The sequence below is a fragment of the Dendrobates tinctorius genome, unplaced genomic scaffold (assembly GCF_039654945.1).
Source record: "Dendrobates tinctorius isolate UK_male_01 unplaced genomic scaffold, ASM3965494v1 ptg000063l, whole genome shotgun sequence".
Lineage (NCBI taxonomy): Eukaryota > Metazoa > Chordata > Amphibia > Anura > Dendrobatidae > Dendrobates > Dendrobates tinctorius.
The window spans coordinates 21,013,282-21,038,825 of record NW_027361731.1 but is presented as its reverse complement, the minus strand read 5'-3'; the positions used below and the strand labels follow the sequence as shown (position 1 = coordinate 21,038,825).

Sequence of the window (25,544 nt, the reverse complement as noted above, 5' to 3'; positions counted from 1 at the left end):
AGGTTTTGCTGTTAAGGAAACATGCGATCAAAGGAGCTCTCCATGCAGGTGAAACAAGCCATCCTTAAGCTGCAAAAACAGAAAAAACCCATCCGAGAAATTTCTACAACATTAGGAGTGACAAAATCTACAGTTTGGTACATCCTGAGAAAGAAAGAAAGCACTGGTGAACTCATCAATGCAAAAAGACCTGGGCGCCCACGGAAGACAACAGTGGTGGATGATCGCAGAATAGTCTCCATGGTGAAGAGAAACCCCTTCACAACAGCCAACCAAGTGTCCAACACTCTCCAGGAGGTAGGCGTATCAATATCCAAATCTACCATAAATAGAAGACTGCATGAAAGTAAATACAGAGTGTTCACTGCACGGTGCAAGCCACGCATAAGCATCAAGAATAAAAAAGGCTAGACTGGACTTTGCTAAAAAAAATCTAAAAAAGCCAGCACAGTTCTGGAAGAACATTCTTTGGACAGATGAAACCAAGATCAACCTCTGCCAGAATGATGGAAAGAGAAAAGTATGGTGAAGGCGTGGTACAGCTCATGATCCAAAGCATACCACATCATCTGTAAAACACGGCGGAGGCAGTGTGACGGCTTGGGCATGCATGGCTGCCAGTGGCACTGGGTCACTAGTGTTTACTGATGATGTGACACAGGACAGAAGCTGCCGAATGAATTCTGAGGTATTCAGAGCCATACTGTGTGCTCAGATCCAGCCAAATGCAGCCAAACTGGTTGTCTTTTCATACTACAGATGGACAATGACCCAAAACATAAAGCCAAAGCAACCCAGGAGTTTATTAAAGCAAAGAAGTGGAATATTCTTGAATGGCCAAGTCAGTCACCTGATCTCCACCCAATTGAGCATGCATTTCACTTGTTAAAGACTAAACTTCAGACATAAAGGCCCACAAACAAACAGCAACTGAAAACCACTGCAGTGAAGGCCTGGCAGAGCATCAAAAAGGAGGAAACACAGCGTCTGGTGATGTCCATAAGCTCAAGACTTCAGGAAGTCATTGCCAACAAAGGGTTTTCAACCAAGTACTAGAAATGAACATTTGATTTACAATTATTTAATATGTCCAATTACTTTTGGTCACTTTAAAAACAGGGTGGCACATGTTAAGGAGCTGGAACTCCTAAACCCTTCATCCATTTTTAATGTGGATACCCTCAAATGAAAGCTGAAAGTCTGACCTTCAACTGCATCTGAATAGTTTTGCTTAAAATTCATTGTGGTAATGTCTAGAACCAAAATTAGAAAAATGTTGTCTCTGTCCAAATATATATGGACCTAACTGTAGATGTAATCACAGAGAGGACCCCGGGGAACCGGCTGGACATCGGGACACAGGCAAAACACGGACAGCACATGTCCAGGAACATGAGCATGGCAGCTCGGGACTGACTCTGAAACATGGGCTGGACGACAGGCTGGACATCAGGACACAGGCAGGACTTCGGCAGAACATTGGACATCGATCGTCAGGCTCCGGACCTCGGACATGACCTCCAGGCACCAGACAGCGAACACGACCTAGAAAGGAACTCAAGCGGTATGGTGCAAACATTGCAGGATTGGACCGGAGCTAGCACCGCATAACAAGCTTAGCACAGTGTAGTAGACGTTCAGCAGAAACACCGGACTCCAGCTTCAAAAGACAAACACAGGTGTAGTGTCGGTGGTGGGGTGCCGAGCTGGGGGGGTGGTCCTACTTTTATACCGCGCAGAGATGACAACAGAGACACGATGGAGGCAGATTCTGGGTGCAACAGGTCCAAGTTTATTTCTTCACTTGCCGTCCGACTGACGGCACACCTCGCGGCCCTCCGTTTCCAGAGCCGCTTCTCACACCGTACACTGGAGACGTGTCTGCACACACCGTCCCCTCCTTTACTGTCGACGCTCCTGACAGTTCCGTCACTGTGGCCGCCTTAGGCCCATTAACCAACAGCGCTTCTACTGCTCAGTCGTCGTGTCACATACGGTGTCTTACACCCAGAGCCTTGTCTCTGCTGCGGTCCTTTCCTGTCAGGACCACCCCCCTGACGTCCTCTCTCCTCAGTCCCCCTGGTCTGGATTCTCCTCAGAGTGCACAGACTGTCGTTGTCCTCCTGTCACCTGAGCTCCCCCTGGGGACTGGAACTTTCTGGAACCCTCCCTCAGTATTTATAACTCCCCCGGTTCCTTGAAACTGTCACTCTAACTGTCACCACGCCCCCCATGACCAACGGTTTCTAAAGCCCTAAGCTGCTGTAGAGTCCTTTGCTCACACTCCACCCTGCCATCTAATGGTCATCCCAAGGTACTGCACGTCCACTACACTTTCCTAGTTGTTTCCCCACTGTAATCACTGACTCCTACCTACACTGTGCAAACCTATCTTTCTTCACTCTGACTAGTCCGTCCGTCCGGTCACCTTCCCTACACTCCCCCTTCCTTTGTCCATTGTCGTCCTCGACAATCGTCATCCCTGCCTTCATCGTTCTGAATCTACACCTACATTCTGTTTTCGGACCAGAAGTTGAGCCAAACCCACTATCTGCGGGGGCCGAACCATACTGGGAGCACTATGCTCTGAGCAGCCTACTGCTACTCACCAGCGCGCACGCCACATGACAACGTCTTTCAAATTGGGCAAGGTACACCCGTATTCTCTCTACGGCGTGTATCTTTCCCCTACTCTCCCCTACTGTTACCTTTCACTATCCGGTACGCCATGATCGAGGCCACTCACCTACCAGATCATTGCCGGCGCCCGCCTTTCCTTCTTCAGGGGTGTCCGTGGTGTTGGGGACCTGACCTAGGACGGCTGTCTTTCTCACGTCTTCCAACTCATTTTCCTTCTTTCAATTACATGTCATGGTCGGCGTCCCGGTCTCCCAGACCTCCTCAACTCTTAGATCCCTACCGGATCTCACACTTTCCTTTGGTCCCGCAGACCTTCCCTTACCCGGACCTGTTGCATTTTACTTTGCATATTATACATCATACAACTTTATAATAGCACAAGTACCCCATTTTTTTATAATTTTTTTTTCCGTTTTCTTTTGCTCATTTTAAAACCAACATATAACAACATAACATTGCATGTCTTCTTTCTCCCCCCTTCCTTGGACATGGACACTCCCTCTCTTCTAAGTATCCCCGCTCTGTCAGTCTAACAAGTAAACACAAACTATCCTGTAAGAGGAACATAGAAAAACAGACATAAAAATCACAGATAAACATTTCTTTTTTTTTTAAAAGCTGACCGCGAACTGTCCTTTTGACCTGCACAACGGTGCAACGAACTCCTGACAGTTCAATCCTCCTTTCGGTGGTCAGTAGTATGGGACCCCACAACCGTGGAGCTCCCAGGATGCAAGAAGTGTCCCTTTCTGCAAGATAGTATAAACGAGCCGTCCCGGGGGTCGTGCAGCCGCCATGCCAGCCTCTCCCCTCTCATGGAGCAGGCTCCAGACTTCCTGCCCCCTGGCCCTCTTCTTCTCTATAACTCCTGCGACCCAAACAGAGGGTCCGGCATGAGCCCTGGAGTCCGGTGGGCGGGACTTAACCGAGGAAGGACGTGGATCAGAGGCGGCCGATGATTTTTGCGGCTCAACAGCCGCTGGGGCCAGGTGGCAAATGGGGACAACCGGGTCCTTGGAGGCTGGAATCACAAGGCCCACTAAGTCGGCCGCAGTCGACTTCAGCAGCGGCATAACCGCGGCCTCAGGACAGGCCGCATCCACTACTTCCAATGGAGCCGGAGTAACGGCCGGTTCCAACGACGCAGCTGCTATCAGCAGGGGGAACGCAGCAGCGTCTTCTTTGGATGACTTCCGCACTGGCGGCTCCAGGCGGGGTACCTCAGGGACTTGAGCAGGGGCCTCGCACAACTCTGCATACACCACTGGGCCCGATGTACCCAGGCCTTCCGGTGCGCAGGGGGCAGCGTGCTGCGGCGGAATGATGAGGGCCGCTGGCGGAGGCACTGGTGGTGCCGGGGGTACTCTCACCTTCCCCGGCGCTGCGGCCTCCATCACATCAATACGCGGCTTCACCCGCAGCCTCCGTCCCTCGCTCCACTGTCCCGCGGGTCTTTCCCCCAAACTCGGGGGCTCCGCTGAGAAGTCCTCTGCTGGTATTGGTGGCGGCCGTTCTCGCTGACTCCGCTCAGGCTCCGCTCCCCAGCTCAGCATCCCGCTGCTCTCCCGTGGCTCTGAGGGCGACTTCTGGCACAGCTCCATCCCCTGCCGCCACTGCCACTCTAGGCGGCCGATGCCCCGACACCTGCAGAGTCTCATACCGTCCGTTGGGCAGCACTCGAATGGCATCAGACAGCCGCAGCCAAGTTTTTCTTCTGTGCCACTCCCTCTGTGAGGTGAGGTGTCGGCAGGCCTCTCCACCCTCCTGTCAGGGTCCAATATATGGAAGCGTCGATCTCCAGGCACATACTGCTTCCCATTTGTATTCCACAGGTAGGTCATTTGTAATCCACAGGTAATTGTAATCCAAACAGAGTAGTCCAAGTCCTTTTCCAGTCTTTGAGGTAGGCCTGCCGCAGAAGATGATGTATTAGCGGCGTCTATCCTGCCGACTACGCCAAATGTAGTGTCGGTGGTGGGGTGCCGAGCTGGGGGGGTGGTCCTACTTTTATACCGCGCAGAGATGACAACAGAGACACGATGGAGGCAGATTCTGGGTGCAACAGGTCCAAGTTTATTTCTTCACTTGCCGTCCGACTGACGGCACACCTCGCGGCCCTCCGTTTCCAGAGCCGCTTCTCACACCGTACACTGGAGACGTGTCTGCACACACCGTCCCCTCCTATACTGTCGACGCTCCTGACAGTTCCGTCACTGTGGCCGCCTTAGGCCCATTAACCAACAGCGCTTCTACTGCTCAGTCGTCGTGTCACATACGGTGTCTTACACCCAGAGCCTTGTCTCTGCTGCGGTCCTTTCCTGTCAGGACCACCCCCCTGACGTCCTCTCTCCTCAGTCCCCCTGGTCTGGATTCTCCTCAGAGTGCACAGACTGTCGTTGTCCTCCTGTCACCTGAGCTCCCCCTGGGGACTGGAACTTTCTGGAACCCTCCCTCAGTATTTATAACTCCCCCGGTTCCTTGAAACTGTCACTCTAACTGTCACCACGCCCCCCATGACCAACGGTTTCTAAAGCCCTAAGCTGCTGTAGAGTCCTTTGCTCACACTCCACCCTGCCATCTAATGGTCATCCCAAGGTACTGCACGTCCACTACACTTTCCTAGTTGTTTCCCCACTGTAATCACTGACTCCTACCTACACTGTGCAAACCTATCTTTCTTCACTCTGACTAGTCCGTCCGTCCGTCAGGTCACCTTCCCTACACAGGTTTATTCACAGAACTCATGTTACAGGAAATTCAGTCACTGGGTACGTGGTTTGAGCCAAAGAACGACTTCAGGAACATCACACAACAGGAATCAGAGCAAGGGGCTTTGGTACCAACAAAGAGACAGGACAGGTCCAGGGACAAAGACATCAGCTTTCCCAGAACTGATAACAGACAGACCAGGAGCAGCATGGAGGACCAAACACACATGGCTAGGTTCAGGAACCTAATTAGAAGCTCTGGCAGTGACCAGCAGGGAAGAGGAACTTTAAATAGGAGCTGCCCCTCAGCAATAGGCTCGGGACAGCAATTCAAGCTCACACACTACACTTAATAAAAGCAGGGAAGGTTTGGCCATGCTCACCCCAAGCAAAGAGAAACCAGTACAGCATAGCCAGCACAGGAACTGAGGCTTAAGGCACCTGGCAGCGGCTGCAAGCCTGGACACGTGAAAAGTCATGCACCAGCTGCAAAGGACCTCGCAACCCACGGATAGCTTCCGCAGCGGCAGCCAGGGACCGCACATGTGGATGGTCATGCAGCGGAGCAAATATTCTACAACACATGCAAGGCTACGCAGCAGAGCAGGGAACTGAGCAGCATCCATTCAGGTAACAGACAACAGTATCCCTGCTGATTAGAGGGAAAGGAGCAATGGGTAAGAGCACAGACATGCAGAGTAACTCCACGAAAACCAGGCACAAACACACCGGCTTTACAACTTGCAGCAGCAGGAGTGGCCTCTCTGCACTGTTACACTGAGAAAATAGCACCAGCAAAGCATGTCTGCTTTTTATATGGAGAGGGACATGTAGCTTCACCAATGACAGAAGCCCTTATGTCATAACGTTGTTGATGGTTTTTGCGCCTTGATTGCCTGCTGAAATACACACTTCAAGTTCATTAAAAAAACATACAGACTGCCGGTACTCAGACCTCTCTCTATTCATCACCCCTTCCCCCTCATTAAACACGAACCCCCCTTAACCTAGACAAAGTCCTAATGTCACGACTCAGCTGTCCGGTGACCAGGGACAAGGCGCTTCTTCCCTGTCCCTAACACTAGGGGGTGCCCTAGCTCGCCCTATTCCCTGGGATACTTCTGAAGGTGAAGATGCGGGGACAGCTACCCTTGCCTTATCTCCTGAGTTAACCCTCTGTGTGTTCTCTTTCCCCACCCAGGGAAGAGGGGCGGTACTGTGGGCCGCAGTACACCAACCCAACAAACAAGGCTACACAAACAAGGGTAAACTGAAAACACCATGCATACAAATATTCACTCACATATAACAGAGGAATTCACAGGGGAGTGGAGGATGGGGGTAAAAAGCAAAGTAGAGGAGGGAAGAGAATTACCACACTTACAAACCACGCAACAGTCACATATAATTCCTTCTCATGTGAACACCTCTCCTCCTAAGCCATGAAACAAATGCTAGCTCTGACGTGGGTTTGAACCAGGACTCAGATTATATTGGGGATGGGAATGACTAACCGAGCACAGCTGATCGCTCAGAGTTTCCAACATGGTCGATTAACTCCTGTTCTGCCAAAAGAAGTGAACAACCTGAAAAAGAAGTGCTTTTCAGCGGAGGAGTAGGAGCAATCGGACGCTGCGGTCATCCGGCTACTTTCTGTTGCGGAAACCGTGTGACACCTAACAAGACATTATTGGAAACGTGATCATTTACCGAAGTGTGCTCGAACTCTGCTCGGGAACACTAATCTGAATGTGCTAGCTTCGTGTCGAATTTGAGATTGGCGAACATTTTCAGACAAATTCGCATGTCTCTACTCCCCGTATCGTACACTGCACATTGATACCTTCCTGAACAATCCTTTTTCTTTTTTTTGTGGACTCGTAACAATGAGTCCTGTGACCTCACTATAAGGCACCGTCTCTGATCCTCAAAACGGACGGGGTCCTGATATTCCATTTTTTTTTGCGTCTTTCCTGCTGTTTTCAGGTCACTTCTTGTAACTGTTTTGCAACTTTAGAAACCTGAAGGGGTTATTAGGAGTTGAAAAACTAAAAGTATCAGTGAGTTCATTTTTGTACATTATGTTCCAACCTTTGCTCTTTTTCGGATTGGTTCCAGGACGTGTCCACCTGAAAAGACACGGTGTGCACATATCCTTACACTATACCAGCATCACTGCTCCTGTGTTTTGTTTTCCCATGGTATTTTGTATGATTCTTCATCAGCTGATCTTCCTTCCATTTAGGATCCTGGCAGATACAATCGGTATAATTATCTTCTAGAAAATTTACTTTAAACTTTAACGAATGGCTACTGACAAGATGGAGAAGATATTACACCTCACCCTAGAGATCCTCTTCCGGCTTACTGGAGAGGTGAGAGATTCTGATGGCGTCACATTACATCATTCTTATCTATGGGAATTACAGATGGACAGAACTGGAGAGGTGAGGACTCTGGAAATGTCTGTAGTGAGATTTATTAATGTGTCTCTCCATAACCAGGATTACACAGTAGTGAAGAAGACCTCTAGTGATCGCTGTCAGGACCCTGTGTCTGAGGGATGGGGAAGACCCCTGAGCCCAATCACATGGCCTCAACCTCACCTCCTGATATGTGAGGACATCAATCACCAGAAGATCCTAGAACTGACCTATAAGATGATTGAGCTGCTGACTGGAAAGGTGACACTGCTGGGAATGCTGGGACATTATACAGTAACACTATAAAGGGATCGGGGGGATGACGGTATCATTGTATGTGTCAGGTTCCTATACGGTGTCAGGATGTCGCCGTCTATTTCTCCATGGAGGAGTGGGAGTATTTAGAAGGACACAAAGATGTGTATAAGGACGTCATGATGGAGGTTCCCCAGCCCCTCACATCACCAGGTAATAGACAGGACTAAATACACACGGCCTATAATTATCTGTATGTAAAGAATGAATTCAGTCCCTGTATGTGTTTCCTCCAGATCTATCCAGTAGGAGGACAACACCAGAGAGATGTCCCCGTCCTCTTCTTCCACAGGACTGTAACCAAGAAGATCCCAATGCTCCTCAGGATCATCAGGTAGATGGAGAGAAGGTGTCATGAGATCTCCCCTATGATGTGTAGACGACTGTGAAGGTCTTGTGCTCAGTCTTGTTTTATCCACCAGTATTATATGGTTTATACTTGTGTAATGAGAGCGGTGGAGATGGCAGGATTAGAGCAGATCATAGATGGGACTTCTCCATCTGTCGGTGACTTTTACAATATTTGTTTCAGGGTGAAGATCTGACCCATATTAATACTACAGAGACATATGTGAGGGGTGATGAGCGGTGTAAAGAGGAGATTCCTACATATGACTACCCAGGTGAGTAGTGACCACTAAATGCAGAGAAGTCACAGATTCTACTGTAATTACACATGTGGTCAAAATTGTTGGTTCCCCTCGTTTAATGAAAGAAAACCAGCAATGGTCACAGAAATAACTTGAATCTGACAAAAGTAATAAATAGAAAAATCTATGAAAATAAACAAATGAAAGTAAGACATTGCTCTTCAGCCATGCTTCCACAAAATTTTTAAAAAAAATAACTCATGAAATAGGCCTGGACAGAAATGATGGTACCCCTGAAAATAATGTGACAAAAGGGACATGTTAAATCGCGGAGTGTCCACTAATTAGCATCATGGGTGTCTACAATCTTGGAATCAGTGAGTGTGTCTGTATGGAGGGCTACAGCTACACACCATGTCACCAAACAGCACATAGAGTATCACACTCAACATGGACCAGAGGAAGCGAAGGAAAGATTTGTCTCAGGAGATTAGAAAGAACATTATAGACAAGCATGTTAAAGGTAAAGGCTAATAAGACCATCTCCAAGCAGCTTGAAATTCCTGTGACTACAGTTGCACATATTATTCAGAAATTTAAGATCCATGGGATTATAGCCAACCTCCCTGGACATGGCCACAGGAGGAAAATTGATAAATCAAAGAGACGCATAATACGAAAGATAAAAAAGAGCCCAGAAAAACTTCTAAAGAGATTAAAGGTGAACTTCAAGCTCAAGAAACATCAGTGTCAGATCACACCATCCGTCGTTGTATGAGCCAAAGTGGACTTCATGGAGGAGGACGCCATTGTTGAAAAATAAATCACAAAAAAGCAAGACTGAAATTTGCCAAACTACATGTTGACAAGCCACAAAGCTTCTAGGAGAATGTCCTATGGACAGATGAGACAAACATGGAACTTTTGGGCAATGCACATCAGCCCTATATTCACAGATGGAAAATGAAGCATATCAATAAAAGAACACTGTCCCTACTGTGAAACATGGAGGAGGCTCTGTTATGTTCTGGGGCTGCTTTGCTGCATATGGCACAGGGTGTCTTGAATCTGTGCAGGGTACGATGAAATCTCAAGACTATCAAGGGATTCTAGAGAGAAATGTACTGACCAGTGTCAGTCGCAGGTCATGAGTCTAAAAACAGAATAATGACCCAAAACACACAGCTAGAAACACCCAAAGAAGGCTAAGAGGAAAACATTGGACTATTCTGAAGTGGCCTTCTATGAGCCCTGACCTAAATCCTATGGAGCATCTTTGGAAAGAGCTGAAACATGCCGTCTGGAAAAGGCAACCTTCAAACACAAGACAACTGGAGCAGTTTGCTCTTCAGGAGTGGGCAAAAATGCCTGTCGAGAGGCGCAGAAGTCTCATTGACAGTTACAGGAATCGTTTGATTGCAGTGATTGCCTCAAAAGGTTGTGCAACAAAATATTTAGGGTACCATCATTTCTGTCCAGGCCTATTTCATGAGTTTTATTATTAATTCCGTGGAAGCATGGCTGAAAAGCAATGTCTGACTTTAATTTTTTCATTTTCTTCAATTTTTTTATTCTTTATTACTTTTGTCAGATTCAAGATATGTCTGTGACCATTGTGGGTTTTTCTCTCATTAACCCCTTCGCGACCCAGCTTGTTTTCACCTTTCTAACCCAGACAATTTTTCAATTCTGACCACTGTCCCTTTTTGAGGTAATGACTCTGGAACACTTCAACGTATCCCACTGATTCTGCGTTTGTTTTCTCGTGACATATTGTACTTTATGATGGCAGTAACCTTTTTTTGATATAACTTGCGTTTATTAGCGACAAAACGGAAATTTGGCGAAAATTTTTGAAATTTTTCAACTTTTAATTTTTATGCCCTTAAATCCGTCGTATCGCACAAAATAGTTAATAAATAACATTTCCCACATGTCGACTTTACATGAGCACAATTTTTGAAACTTTTTTTTTTTTGTTAGGAAGTTATAAGGGTTAAAGTTGACCAGCGATTTCTCATTTTTTCAACAAATTTTACAAATATATATATTTCATAATATAATTTTTTTTTTTTTTTTAAGAGACCACATCACATTTGAAGTGACGTTGAGGATTGTACATGACAGAAAATACCCCAAAATGACACCATTCTAAAAACTGCACCCCTCATGGTGCTCAAAACCACATTCAAGAAGTTTATTAACCCTTCAGGTACTTCGCAGGAATTTTTGGAATGTGGAACGAAAAAATAAACATTTACTTTTCTATCACAAAAATTTTCATTTAGACCTAATTTTTTTTTTTTTTTTTTTCCTTTTGCAAGGGTAGCAAGAGAAAATGGACCATACATTTTGTTGTGCAATTTCTCCTGAGCATGCTGATACCCTACATGTGGGGGTAATCTACTGTTTGGGTGCACGGCAGGGCTCGGAAGGGTTGGAGCGCCATTTGACTTTTTGAATGTAAAATTTGATGGATTAATTAACGGACGCCATGTCGCGTTTGAAGACCTCCTGATGTGCCTAAACAGGGAAACCAATGCCAATCAATGGGTGCAAGAAAAAAAATCACAATGCACTCAGACCATGCGAGTGCCGTCCAAATTTTACACACCCATGTCCTTTGAAAAAGCCGGCAATTCATCTGCCGCATACTGTAAAATCACAGCGTGACCCAATAGAATAGATAGATATAAAAAGATGTCAGTCACATATAGAATTAGTACAGTGTGTGCAGCTTACTCTACAAGTATTTTATTAGTTACTAAATTATTTTCTGAAATAACTAACATAGGGTCCACCGACAATTTACTAACCAGCAGGGGGAAAGCTGACAGCTGTGGGCAAATGTTTATAGCCTAGTAAGGGGGTAATACACATGGAACTTCCCAGGATATTAATATCAGTTCACAGCTGTATACTTGGCCTTTCCTGGTTATTAAAATGGGAGTCCCCTCAAAAAAAAATGACGTAAAGTCTCCCTATAATTAATAACCAGCAAAGGCTTGGCAGACAGGTTTGGGCTGGTATTAATAGCCTACAAAGGGACCATGGACATTGGCTCCATTCCAGACTAAAAACATCAGCTCTCAGCTGCCCCAGAAATGGAGCTTATCTAAGATGCACCAATTCTGGCACTTAGCCTCGCTCTTCCCATTTGCCCTGGTGTGGTGGCAAATGGGGTGATGGGGGGGATTGATGTCACCTTTTGTATTGTCAGGTGACATCAAGCCCAGAAATTAGTAATAGAGAGGCGTCAATAAGACACCCCCATTACTAACCCCATAGTCAATTTGAATTAGAATAAAACACACACACCAAGAATAAAGTCTTTAATTGAAAGAATGACACTTATTCCTTTAAATGAATCTAAAATAAACCATACTCACATCATTGCCCAGTCCACTGAAGGCAATGTCTCCTGTAGCATAATTAAAGTAATAAATAACAAAATTCCTCACCTGTCCGCCGAGAGGATAATAATCCATTTGCCCCATGACTGGTCTAGCTCTGCTACATCTACATGGCAGGCTACCATCCAGCAGAGGCACTGAGCTGTGTGTGTTTGCGCAGCTCAGTGTCTCGCGGTGAACTCTTTTCACCTCACTGATGTCACCACGAGTGTGAGGAAGTTCCCATGCTCACAATGATGGCAGAAAGGTCCTGTGACTTCACAACCAATGAATTCAGTTCAACTCACGTCAGCGCTATAGCTGTGGGAAGAGTTCTAACGGTGCTCGCACTGACGTTAGTGAGTTGAACTGAGTTCATTGGTTCTGAATTCCCTGGACCTTTCTGTTGGTGCAGTGAGCCTGAGAACTTTCTCACGCTCGCTGTGAGGTGAAAGGAGTTCACTGTGAGACATCTAACCAAGCATGCACAGCTCAGTTTCTCTGCTGGATAGAATGTTGTACAGTTGCATTATGCAACAATGCAGTCAGGATGTAGCAGAGCTAGATGCGACGCGGGATAAATGGATTATTATCTTCTTGAGGGTCAGGTGAGGAATATGGTTGTAATTTTAATTTTGTTACAGGGGACATTGGCTTGAGTGGACTGGGCAATGACATGAGTATGGTTTAATGTAGGTTTGTTAAAGGAGTTTGTGTCATTCTTTCAATTAAAGGACTTTATTCTCGGTGTGTTTTTACAAATACAAAGGTTTTTTATATACAATTTGACTATGGGGTTAGTAATGGGGACGTATTAGAGTATGTTTCCACGTGGGGTATTGGCAGCGCTTTGGACGCAGCTTCGCCCAAAGTGCTACCCCAGTTTGTACGTGCGGTGATTCCGCATATGTTCATTGAACAAGTACAGAGTCACCGCATCCTATACATAGGACGGGGCTATTTATCTTGCGGAGACTGTGCGTCTCCGCAAGAAAAAGATGTGCTGTGGTCTAGAAAGATGCGCCACATGTGCGTACATGCAGGTATGCCACCTGCGTGTTCGCACGCATAGTGGAGATGGAATTTCATAAAATCCCCTCCACTATGCTGTAACATCTGGCCGCTGCGGATTGGATGCTATGACTGTGCGCAGCGTCCAATCCACAGCATTTCTTGACTGTAGAAACATACCCTTACAAACACCTCTCCTTTACTAACCTCTGGGCTTGATGTCACCTGACAATACAAAGGTGCCATCAACCCCCCAACCATCAACCCATTTGCCACACTGTAATTCTACTGTATGCGGCCGATGAATTGCTGGCTTTTCATCAATATATATGTGTGTGCATTAAAGTATATTTCCTTGGAAAAACATGTGTAAATGACATGGAGAATTAGTCTATGTCACAGTTCATGATAAAATCATATTGCAATCGAATAGCAATGACATGGCATTCAGATGTCAATCTGATGCTAGGTGTGAAAAATCGGATTGTAATTGCATGAAAATTGCATGGCACGTTCATGACATTAGTCCTACTTTTCTGGACCGAAATCAGAACTTTTTTTTCACGGTAATGGGTACAAGCTCTTACCGCCTAATCCCCTGAAGCCATTGTCACCTGTAAACAAACAAAAATAAAAGACAACAGTATCTCTCACCTCTCCAAAGTTGAAAGAATCAAGTTACCAACGTTGTAATCCATCTGTCTGACATTTGCTCATAATAATAATAAACTTTATTTATATAGCGCCAAAATATTTTACAGCGCTTTACAATTCAACAGTTTATATACAACAGTCATAACAAAGTTAAGAATAATACAATAATTAATGCAATGTAGTTGACGACCCTCCCTGTGAGAGCTTACAATCTACAATGTGATGGGAGTGACACAAAGTACAGGGGCTTATTTAAAATGATAGTCCAGCCATCTTGAGGAATTGGGGGTGGATAAAGGTTGGATGTGCTAGTCACCAGCCAATATTTGTAGTGCTTTTGGGTGCGATGGAGTTTGATGGAGAGTTATGAGACAACCGCTCCTGCTGAAGAGCAAGGGAAAATGACTCCCTGCAGCCTATGAATTGTGATGACCTCGGTGAGATCAATGCAGTTCACCTTGAGAAATCAGGGTGCAATGAGTCATTCTACCTAGCTTTTCAATGTGAGTGGTCACCTCAGGTCATCGCTTTTGCTGATGAGCAAATGTTGCACAGATGGATTACGGCGGGGAACATTTTGGATTCTTTCAACTTTGGACAGGTGAGGGATATTGTTTTTTTTTCATTTGTTTTTTTACAGGGGACAATGGGTTCACTGGATTAGGTGTTAAGGTGAGTATAATGTGTTTTTATACTTAGACAGCGGGGGCCGAATACAATTCTCAACATTGTCCCCTGCTTTCGCTGATCATAGGCAGAGCAGGGTAAAATGATGTGAGCTGTCTCAAAAACCTGGAGCCGGGGATCAGCGCGAACAGTACCACTGATTCCCAGGCGCCGGTACATGTCACCCTGATGACGCACGGCTGTCATCCATGTGTCATTAGTGTACATGTGTGCGAGATGTTTTGTGGCCCGTTCTGCTGCTAAAAAAGTCATGTCAGTGTGGCTTGCCCAAAGACACACGGTCCGTGGAAACACACTAACAATGTACGCATATCCATTCACTTGAATCGGTCTACGTATTTAAGTGTCTCCGGTACGTTTGAAAACGGTCACCACATGTATTGGACACACAAACGTGTGAAGGAGGGGGGTACTCTCATTTCCAAGATCCTATCCCAAAATATAGTTGGTATAATAATAATAATAATAATAGCAAATACCTCCAATTAGAAATGTGGTATAGTTTTTCTGATTCTCTATGTTGCGGGCCTTATATGTAAAGAACTTTCGATATAGTCTTTTTTCACCTACATATTTTTGGGAATCATTGTCCCTGGAAGCCTTTTAAAAGCTCCATATATGGACTATTGCATTACTATTTATGCATATATTTCCTCATGAAGTTCTTTGTACCTAGTTTATAGGCCATTTTTTTTGCTTTAACCCCTTAAGCCCCAAGGGTGGTTTGTACGTTAGTGACCGGGCCATTTTTTACAATTCTGACCACTGTCCCTTTATGAGGTAATAACTCTGGAACGCTTCCATGGATCCCGGTGATTCTGACATTGTTTTCTCGTGACATATTGTACTTCATGTTAGTGGTTAAATTTCATTCAAATAACTTGCGTTTATTTGTGAAAAAAATGGAAATTTGGCAAAAATGTTGAAAATTTCGCAATTTTCCAACTTTGAATTTTTATGCCCTTAAATCACAGAGATACGGCACACAAAAAACTTGATAAGTAACATTTCCCACATGTTTACTTTACATCAGCACAATTTTGGAACCAAAATTTTTTTTTGTTAGGAAGTTATAAGGGTTAAAAATTGACCAGCGATTTCTCATTTTTGCAACACCATTTTATTTTTAGGACCACATCACATTTGAAGTCACTTTGAGGAGTCTATATGATAGAAAATACCCAAAAGTGACACCATTCTAAAAACTGCACCCCTTAAGGTGCTCAAAACCACATTCAAAAAGTTTATTAACCCTTTAGGTGCGTCACAGGAATTTTTTGAATATTTAAAAAAAAAAATGAACATTTAACTTTTTTTCACAAAAAAAATACTTCAAGTTCAATTTTTTTTATTTTACCAAGGGTAACAGGAGAAATTGGACTGCAAAATTTATTGTGCAATTTGTCCTGAGTACGCTGATACCTGATATGTGGGGGGGAACCACTGTTCCGGCGCATGGCTGAGCTCAGAAGGGAAGGAGCGCCGTCTGACTTTTTCAATGCAAAATTGGCTGGAATTCTGATCGGATGCCATGTCACGTTTGGAGAGCCCCTGATGTACCTAAACAGTGGAAACCCCCCACAAGTGACCCCATTTTGGAAACTAGACCCCCCAAGGAACTTATCTAGATATGTGGTTAGAACTTTGAACCCACAAGGGCTTCACAGAAGTTTATAACGTACAGCGGTACAATTAAAAAATCATATTTTTTCCACAAAAATGATCTTTTCACCCTCAATTCTTATTTTTCAAAGGGGAACAGGACCCTAAAAGTTATTGTGCAATTTGTCCTGAGTACTCTGATACCCCATATGTGGGGGTAGACCACTCTTTGGGTGCATGGCAGACCTCGGAAGGGAAGCGGCGCCATTTGACGTTTTTGGCTGGAACTGAGATCGGACACCATGTCGCGATTGGAAAACCCCTGATGTACCAAAACAGTGGAAACCCCCACAAATGACACCATTTTGGAAACTAGACCCCCCTTATCTAGATGTGTGGTGAGCACTTTGACCCCTCCAGTGCTTCACAGAAGTTTATAACGCCCGGGCCTGAAAATAATAAAATCGTATTTTTTCCACAAACATGATCTTTTAGTCACCATTTTTTTATTTTCCCAAGGGTAACAGGAGAAATTAGACCCCAAAAGTTGTTGTCCAATTTGTCCTGAGTACGCTGACACCCCATATGTGGGAGAAAACTACTGTATGGGCACACGTCGGGGCTCGAAAGGGAAGTAGTGACGTCTTGGAATGCAGACTTTGATGGAATGGTCTGCGGGTGTCATGTTGCCTTTGGAGAGCCCTTAATGTACCTAAACAGTGGAAACCCCCCACAAATGACCCCATTTTGGAAACTAGACCCCCTAAGGAACTTATCTAGATGTGTGGTGAGCACTTTGAACCCCCAAGTGCTTCACAGAAGTTTATAACACCCGGGCGTGAAAATAAAAAGATCATTTTTTCCACAAAAATATTTTTTCCCCCAATATTTTTATTTTCCTAAGGGTAACAGGAGAAATTGGACCCCAAAAGTTGTTTTGCAATTTGTCCTGAGTAGGCTGATACCCTACATGTGGGGGTAAAACACTGTTTGGGCGCATGGCAGAGCTTGGAAGGGAAGGAGCACCATATGACTTTTTCAACTCAGAATTGGCTGGAATTGAGATCAGATGCCATGTTGCATTTGGAGAGCCCCTGATGTGCCCAAACAGTAGAAACCCCCAATTCTAACTCCAACCCTAACCCCACACACCCCTAACCCTAATCTCAGCCCTAGCCCTAATGGGAAAATGGAAATAAATACATTTTCTTTTAATTTTATTATTTTTCCCTAACTAAGGGGGTGATAACGGGGGGTTTGATTTACTATTTATGGCGGTTTTTATGTTTGGCGGCTGTCACACGCTAAAAGACACTTTTTATTGTAAAAATAGTTTTTGCATCACCACATATTGAGAGCTATAATTTTTCCGTATTTTGACCCACTGAGTCATGTGAGGTCTTATTTTTTGCGGGACGAGTTGACGTTTTTATTGGTACCATTTTTGGGCACGTGATATCTTTTGATCGCTTTTTATTCCGATTTTTGGGACGCAGAATGAACAAAAACCAGCGTGAATTTCTTTTGGGGGGGTGCGTTTACACCATTCCATGTGCGATAAAATTGATAAAGCGGTTTTATTCTTCAGGTCAGTACGGTTACAGCGATACCTCATTTAGGTCGTTTTTTTATGTTTTGTCGGTTTTATGCAATGAAAACTATTTTATATAAAAAATTATTATTTTTGCATCGCTTTATTCCACGAGCTATAACTTTTTTATTGTTTCGCTGATGATGGTTTATGGTGTCTCGTTTTTTGTGGGACAAGATGATGTTTTCAGCGGTACCATGGATATTTATATGCGTCTTTTTGATCGCGCGTTATTGCACTTTATGTTCGGCGGTATGATAATAAAGCATTATTTTTTGCTTCTTTTTTTTATTTTTTAAGGGGTTCGCTAAAGGGGTTAACTATTGGGACAGTTTTATTGGGCAGGTCGTTACGGACGCGGCGATACCAAATATGTGTACTTTTATTATTTTATTTTTTTATTTCCAAAAAATGAATTTATTGGGGGAATATTTTTTTTTTTTCTAATTTATTTGGCGATTTTTTTTTTTTTTTTTTTTTTTTTTTTTTTTTTTTAAATTATTATTATTATTTTAACACTTTTTTTTTTTTACTTTATTACATTGTCCCAGGTGGGACAGCACTGTCCTGTGACAGACCGCTGATCTGTCACATCACAGATCACTGTGACAGATCAGCAGGCTTCCTCGTGCCTGCGCTTTGCAGGCACTGAGGAAGCCAGCTCCCTGTAGGCCCCCGAAGGTCCCCGTCGCCATCTTGGATTCGGGGGCCTGCAGGGAAGGAGCCCCCCGCAGCAGCGCTGCACATTGCGCTGCCGTGGGGGGCTCAGGGAAGCACGGAGGGAGCCCCCCTCCCTGCCGATGCTTCCCTTTAACCCCTGGTACACCGCGATCGTGTTTGATCGCGGTGTGCAAGGGGTTAACGTGTTGGGGGCGGTCCGTGACCGCCCCTGACACATTGTGCCGGATGTCAGCTATGATAATCAGCTGACACCCGGCCGCGATCAGCGGCGCTCACCACATGGGCGCCGCTGATCGCTATGATGTACTATCCCGTCCCTGGGAATTAAGTCCCAGGGCACATGAACGGGATAGTACGTCTCATGGCAGAAAGGGGTTAACTGCTCCTATAAATATTGCATTGCAGTTCAATGCTTTTTAATTGATTTATAATAAAACTTTATTGTTTTTATGGCACATGGTTTCTGTTTTCTTTCTCTTGTATGATTTATGAATTAATTGGAAATGCCACCTCTATTTAGGCAACATATGATATTGTGATATTCATTATACTTTGAGTTGTATAGAATTATGTATATAGAAATTATATAAAAATATAAAGCATTGATATTGAAAAATAATAAAATTAGTTTTATTTTTGGTAGATGACTGTGGTGTCAAACCAGATACCTATGAAAAGCATGCCATTATTCCAGCTATACCTCCAGCCCTTCAGAGCAAAAATCAATCATCGGAGCCTTTTCAATCAGTCACCTATTTGGATTCATCACAGACTGTTGAGCAAAATAAAAGCCGCAAAAGTGATGTTGAACATGAAATAATTCCCACAGAGAAGAAACCATTTACCTGTTCAGAATGTGGGAAATATTTTAAACATAAATCTCAATTGCTTAGACATGAGAGAATTCACACAGGAGAAAAGCCATTTTCATGTTCAGAATGTGGGAAATGTTTTAACCGTAAGTCAAATATGGTTACACATTACAGAATTCACACAGGGGAGAAGCCGTATTCATGTTCAGAATGTGGGAAATGTTTTACCAAGAAACCAGATCTTCTTAAACATCAAATAATTCACACAGGTGAGAAGCCATATTCATGTCTAGAATGTGGGAAATGTTTTAACCGTAAGTCAAGTTTGATTACACATAACAGAAGTCACACAGGGGAGAAACCTTTTTCATGTTCAGAATGTGGGAAATGTTTTACCAAGAAAATAGATCTTCTTAAACATCAGATAATTCACACAGGTGAGAAGCCATATTCATGTCCAGAATGTGGGAAATGTTTCAACCAGAAATCGAGTCTTCTCAATCATCAGAGAATTCACACAGGGGAGAAGCCATTTTCATGTTCAGAATGTGGGAAATGTTTTAACCGTAAGTCAAATTTGATTACACATTACAGAAGTCACACAGGGGAGAAGCCTTTTTCTTGTTCAGAATGTGGGAAATGTTTTACCAAGAAAATAGATCTTCTTAAACATCAAATAATTCACACAGGTGAGAAGCCATTATCATGTTCAGAATGTGGGAAATGTTTCAAACATAAATCTAACTTGCTTTCACATGAGAGAATTCACACAGGACAGAAGCCATTTTCATGTTCAGAATGTGGGAAACGTTTTAACCAGAAGTCAAATTTGATTACACATTACAGAAGTCACACAGGGGAGAAGCCATATTCATGTCCAGAATGTGGGATCGCTTTTAGCCAGAGATCATATCTTCTCAAACATCAAAGAATCCACACAGGAGAGAAGCCATATTCATGTCCAGAATGTGGGAAGTGTTTTAACCAGAAGTCAAAATTGCTTAGGCACTACAGAATTCACACAGGGGAAAAGCCATATCCATGTCCAGAATGTGGGAAACGTTTTATCCAGAAACCTGATCTTCTTAAACATCAAAGAATTCACACAGGAGAGAAGCCATATTCATGTCCAGAATGTGGGAAATGTTTTAGCCAGGGACCAGGTCTTATTACACATCAAAGAACTCACACAGGAGAGAAGCCATATTCATGTCCAGAATGTGGGAAATGTTATAGTTCGAGATCAAAGCTTGTTGCACATCAGAGAACTCATACAGGTTAGAAACCATTTTTATGTTCAGAATGTGGGAAATGTTATTCCTGGGAATCATATCTTTTTCTTCGCAAAACTCATGTAGAGTGTGAAGGAAATATATAATCAAGAATTGAAACTAATAAGGCAGTAGAGTTACATTTAGTTGACAAAAGGGGGAAACTGGATATACCAATATTGTAAACACAAAAGGGCTTTTGCTGGAGGTAGGTGTCAATCCTGGCACCTTAGCTCTTGAATTCTCAGCTTATAGAGGGGATAGCAAATGGTCTGTACTAGAAGGAATCCATATATACTCGAGTTTAAGCAGAGGTCCCTAGTTTTGCCACAAAAAAACTGGGAAAACTTATTTACTCGAATAAGCCTAGGGTGGGAAATACAGCAGCTACTGGTAAATTTCACAAATAAAAATAGATACCAATAAAAGTAAAATTAATTGAGACATCAGAAGGTTAAATGTTTTTGAATATCCATATTGAATCAGGAGCCCCATATAATGCTCCATAAAGTTCAATATGGGCCCCATAAGATGCTCCATACAAAAAATATGCCCCATAAAATGCTGCATAAATGGTTAATGATGGCTCCATAAGATGCTTCATAGAATAATTTGCCCCATATGCTGCTCTATAAAGGTTAATAATGGCCCCATAGGATGCTCCATAGAGTAATATGCCCCATATGCTGCTGCTGTGATAAAAAAGACATACTTCCCTCCTGTCGCTGGGGGCCAGGTGCCGGTGTTGCCACCATCTCAGGCCCCTGGCACTTGAGATATTCACCTGAACCCATTCCACCGCCGCGTGCTGCTCCATCTTCTGGGTCTCTGCACTGACTGTTCAGGCAGAGGGCACGCACTAAACATGTCATCGCGCCCTCTGACCTGGACATCACAACCAGAGGATGTGGAAGACAGTGCGGTGGTGGAACGGGGACAGGTGAATGTTGCATGGCTCCCCCCGTCATACTCGCCTCCTCCTGGCGCGTTCTCTTAACTTCCCTGCTTCTCTGATGGTCTCCGGCACTTGTTTCTGTGTTCAGTGGTCACATGGTACCACTCATTAAAGTAATGAATATGCGCTCCACGCCTATGGGAGTGGAGTCGCGTTCATATTCATTACTTTAATGAGCGGTACCACGTGACTGCTGAACGCAGGAAGAGCTGCCGGCACCGGAGACCATCTGAGAAGCAGGGAAGTGCAGAGATGTCACCAGGAGGGGGTGAGTATGATGTGACAGCCGCTGGCTCCTCCACCGACCCCCTGGAACAATGACTTGAGTATAAGCCGAAAGGGGCACTTTCAGCCTAAAAAAAGGGCTGAAAATCTCGGCTTATACTCGAGTATATACGGTATCGCCTATTGTCTGTGTAGGAAGAGATAAGTATTTGAAAGGGGACAACTTGGCTTATCCAGCCATTCATTGACAGATTTGTTTAATCCTTTCCCGATTTGCGCGGTGTATATATAAGGCGCTGCAGGAGCTGTTACCGCAAACTGCCATATAGATATGGCGCTGTGATCGGCTAGATCAGCGATCTGTCATTATACAGTTGATGTCCCATCCGGGGACAATGTAAAAGAGTTGAAGCGTATTGAGCGCGAAACGGCTGTTGTCTGTCTTCCAGCACATTGCTCCCATGCCTATGCCGATGCCTTGTGTATGTGAAATAAAGTGATTTGATTCACATGAACGGTGAGTGCCATCCTGCTTTTTCTCTTTCTCCACAACGAAATGTTCTGTTCTTTCAATATGGGATTGAGCACCCGTTCCAAGTGGGATTAAGGTGTTTTTTATTAATGTGAAAAATATATGTGCAGACATCCAGGGTATTTTTCCACACAACGGTGCCGGATATCTATTTTCTCAATTTGTGAAAACTATGGAAAAATTATAGTTCTCAAAATATGCTGATGCAGTTTTTGTAATAAAAAGCGTCTGTGCGTGACAGCAGCCAAACATAAAAAAACTATAAATCTGGTGTGACGACCTAGCATTCTTTCTATCTGAATTATCCACATGTCTATTTTCTGTAAGCCAGGAGGAATAGACTGTTATCTATATGTTGAGTTTTGCATTTATGCGTTTGTTCTTCAGTTGGTCAAGAACCATACACTGTTGTCATATTAGTCTTAAACGATGATTTTTGATCATTTTGAATAGCTAATGTTTGCCTCTTATATCAGCTCCTACAACTTGTCTATCTTTAAAATACAGCGATGTAGGGTAATTAAACACTGGATTTTTACTTAATCTGTTGAATGACCATTGTGTGAGTCCTGTGGCTTGTTGACTTGCAAAAGAAGATTAAAAACTCTGCAGTCAAACAATGCAAGGTAACATCACATCTTCCTCTTGACCACTGAATGCTGGCTTGAATGACAACAGTTGTGAGCTATAAAAGTGGAATTTTCCTCTAACAATATACATCCAGAGAGCCAAGACATCCAGAGATCCAAAGAGCCAGAGACTCTTTACAAGACCACAGCCAGGAACACTCTACAGGATGGCTTCCAGATCATGGCTCCATCAAGAGGGAAACAGATTTGACATTTTACAGGATGACAGTTTAGGGGACCACGGCCCCAGCTGAAAGAATAACCATCTACACCATTGACCACCACTGTGCCATAGATATGTTTGAGGTAGTGAGGATTTGGACCCACTGATCACCAGAGCCCCATAGATAAGTTTGGGAAAGCCAGGATTGGCACCCACCTGGCTTCATGGAGATGTTCAGAGAAACCTGGATCTGACCCTCTGGTCACCTGGCCTTGTATTTCACTGGACTGTTGGCTTCCCAGGCTTGTTGCTGCCTCCTCCTGTGCATTCCACAGGTGGGGTAGTCGGCTCTGGAAGCTCTGAAGTCACAGCTGCTCTTGTCCTTGCGAGTTAGCGACTCTAATTTTACACTATTGTGGGTATTTTTCTGGGACTGATCTATATATTATTTGCCTGTTTTGTGGTTGAATAATGTATTACCATACTTTTACCTTCATCCTGTGTTATCTGAATAGTATTATGACCATGGTCGATGGAGAGCGGGCGTTCAGTGGGATGACCCTTGGTCCATGCAGTTTCGGCTAGCGGTCAAGAGCATTCGCGGACCCCTGTGTCTCCACATCTAGTATAGCTGTAATCACACTTACCCGAAGAATAAAGTCACCTTATCACTTATTACATACGATGGACAGCATAAGAATAAATATAACCAATTTTTCACCTGCTGTTGATTTGTTCATTCTGCCTCCCAAAGATCGCAGTAAGGTTTGCCTCATTTATTTTGCCCTCTAAGCTGAGCGCTTACAGCAGGTTTTCCTTGTAAATCTCTGAAATACATGGTTCAGATGGAACCTCTGGTGGACGACTCACTGTGCAGTGGGTACAGAAAATATTCAGACCCCTTTAAATTTTTCATTCTTTGTTTTATTGCAGTTATTTTGTTAAATTCAAAAAAGTTCATTTTTGTTCTCAGTAATGTACACATCTTGACTTTAAAAAGCCAGAAATGTAGAATCATAGAATCGTAGAGTTGGAAGGGACCTCCTGGGCCATCTGGTCCAACCCCCTGCTCAAAGCAGGATTTGCTAAATCATCCCAGTTAGATGTCTGTCCAGCCTCTGTTTGAAGACTTCCATTGAAGGAGAACTCACCACTTCTCGTGGCAGCCTGTTCCACTCATTGATCACTCTAACTGTCAAAAAGTTTTTTCTAATATCTAATCTGTGTCTCCTCCCATTCAGCTTCATCCCATTGCTTATAGTCTTTCCTTGTGCAAATGAGAATAAAGTTGATCCTTCTACAATGTGACAGCCCTTTAGATATTTGTAGACAGCTATTAAGTCTCCTCTCAGTCTTCTCTTTTGCAAACTAAACATTCCCAAATCCTGCAACCTTTCCTCATAAGACAGGGTTTGCAGACCGGTCACCATTCTGGTCGCTCTTTTCTGAACTTGCTCCAGTTTGTTGATGTCTTTTTTAAAATGTGGTGCCCAAAATTGGACACAATATTCCAGATGAGGTCTGACCAAAGAGGAGTAGAGGGAAATAATTACTTCACGTGATCTAGACTGTATGCTTCTGTTAATACATCCTAGAATTGCATTTGCCTTTTTTGCTGCTGCATCACACTGTTGACTCATATTCAGTCTGTGATCTATTAGTATACCCAAGTCTTTTTCACATGTGCTGTCACTTAGCCCTATTCCTCCCATTCTATATATGCTTTTTTCATTTTTATTGCCCAGATGTAGTACTTTGCATTTCTCCCTGTTAAAAACCATTCTGTTAGTTGCTGCCCACTTCTCCAGTTTATTTAAATCTTTTTGAATCCTCTCTCTCTTCTCTAGTATTAGCTATCCCTCCTAGCTTTGTGTCATCAGCAAATTTAATCAGTTTACCCTCAATTCCTTCATCTAAATCGTTGATAAAGATGTTGAACAATACAGGGCCCAGGACAGAGCCCTGTGGTACCCCACTTGAGACATTCTTCCAACTGGATGTGCAGCCATTTACGACCACTCTTTGGGTCCGATCACTAAGCCAGTTATGAATCCACCTAACAGTTGCCTTGTCCATTCCATACTTAGTCATTTTTTCAATAAGGATTGTATGAGAGACTTTGTCAAATGCTTTGCTGAAGTCAAGATATACTATATCTACAGCATTTCCTTGATCCACCCAATCAGTAATACCATCATAGAAGGAAATTAAATTAGTCTGACATGACTTATTAGTTACAAACCCATGCTGACTCTGTTTAATCACTTCATTCTTATCCAGGTATTGACATACATGTTGTTTAATAATTTGTTCAAAGATCTTTCCTGGTATAGAAGTCAGACTCACCGGCCTATAGTTGCCTGGGTCCACCTTCTTCCCCTTTTTGAAGATAGGAACAACATTTGCTCTTCTCCAGTCTTCTGGCACTTCTCCTGTTCTCCAAGAATTTTCAAAGATTATGGAGAGGGGTTCAAAAATTTCTTCTGCTATCTCCTTCAGTACTCTGGGGTGTAATTCATCTGGACCTGGAGACTTGAATACATTTAGGTTAGCTAAGTGTTTCCTCACTATCTTTCTGTTTATAGATATCCTGGATTCTTCTATTCCCTTAATAGGACAGTGAATAACAGTTGATGTTACATTTCCTTTCTGAGAGAAAACAG

The 25,544-nt window shown here is 43.8% G+C and overlaps 1 protein-coding gene across 1 annotated transcript in view; it reads left to right on the top strand.

The window, feature by feature from the left end:
* LOC141094248 (uncharacterized) overlaps positions 1-22,072 on the top strand; it is a 34,679-nt gene extending 12,607 nt beyond the window's left edge. The window contains exons 2-7 of the mRNA XM_073580066.1: positions 7,594-7,723; positions 7,853-8,032; positions 8,116-8,239; positions 8,323-8,420; positions 8,619-8,709; positions 18,938-22,072. Coding sequence (XP_073436167.1) covers positions 7,655-7,723; positions 7,853-8,032; positions 8,116-8,239; positions 8,323-8,420; positions 8,619-8,709; positions 18,938-20,388 — 2,013 coding nt within the window. The 5' untranslated portion in view covers positions 7,594-7,654 and the 3' untranslated portion in view covers positions 20,389-22,072. The remainder of the gene's footprint in view (positions 1-7,593; positions 7,724-7,852; positions 8,033-8,115; positions 8,240-8,322; positions 8,421-8,618; positions 8,710-18,937) is intronic.
* Positions 22,073-25,544: the final 3,472 nt, after the last annotated feature.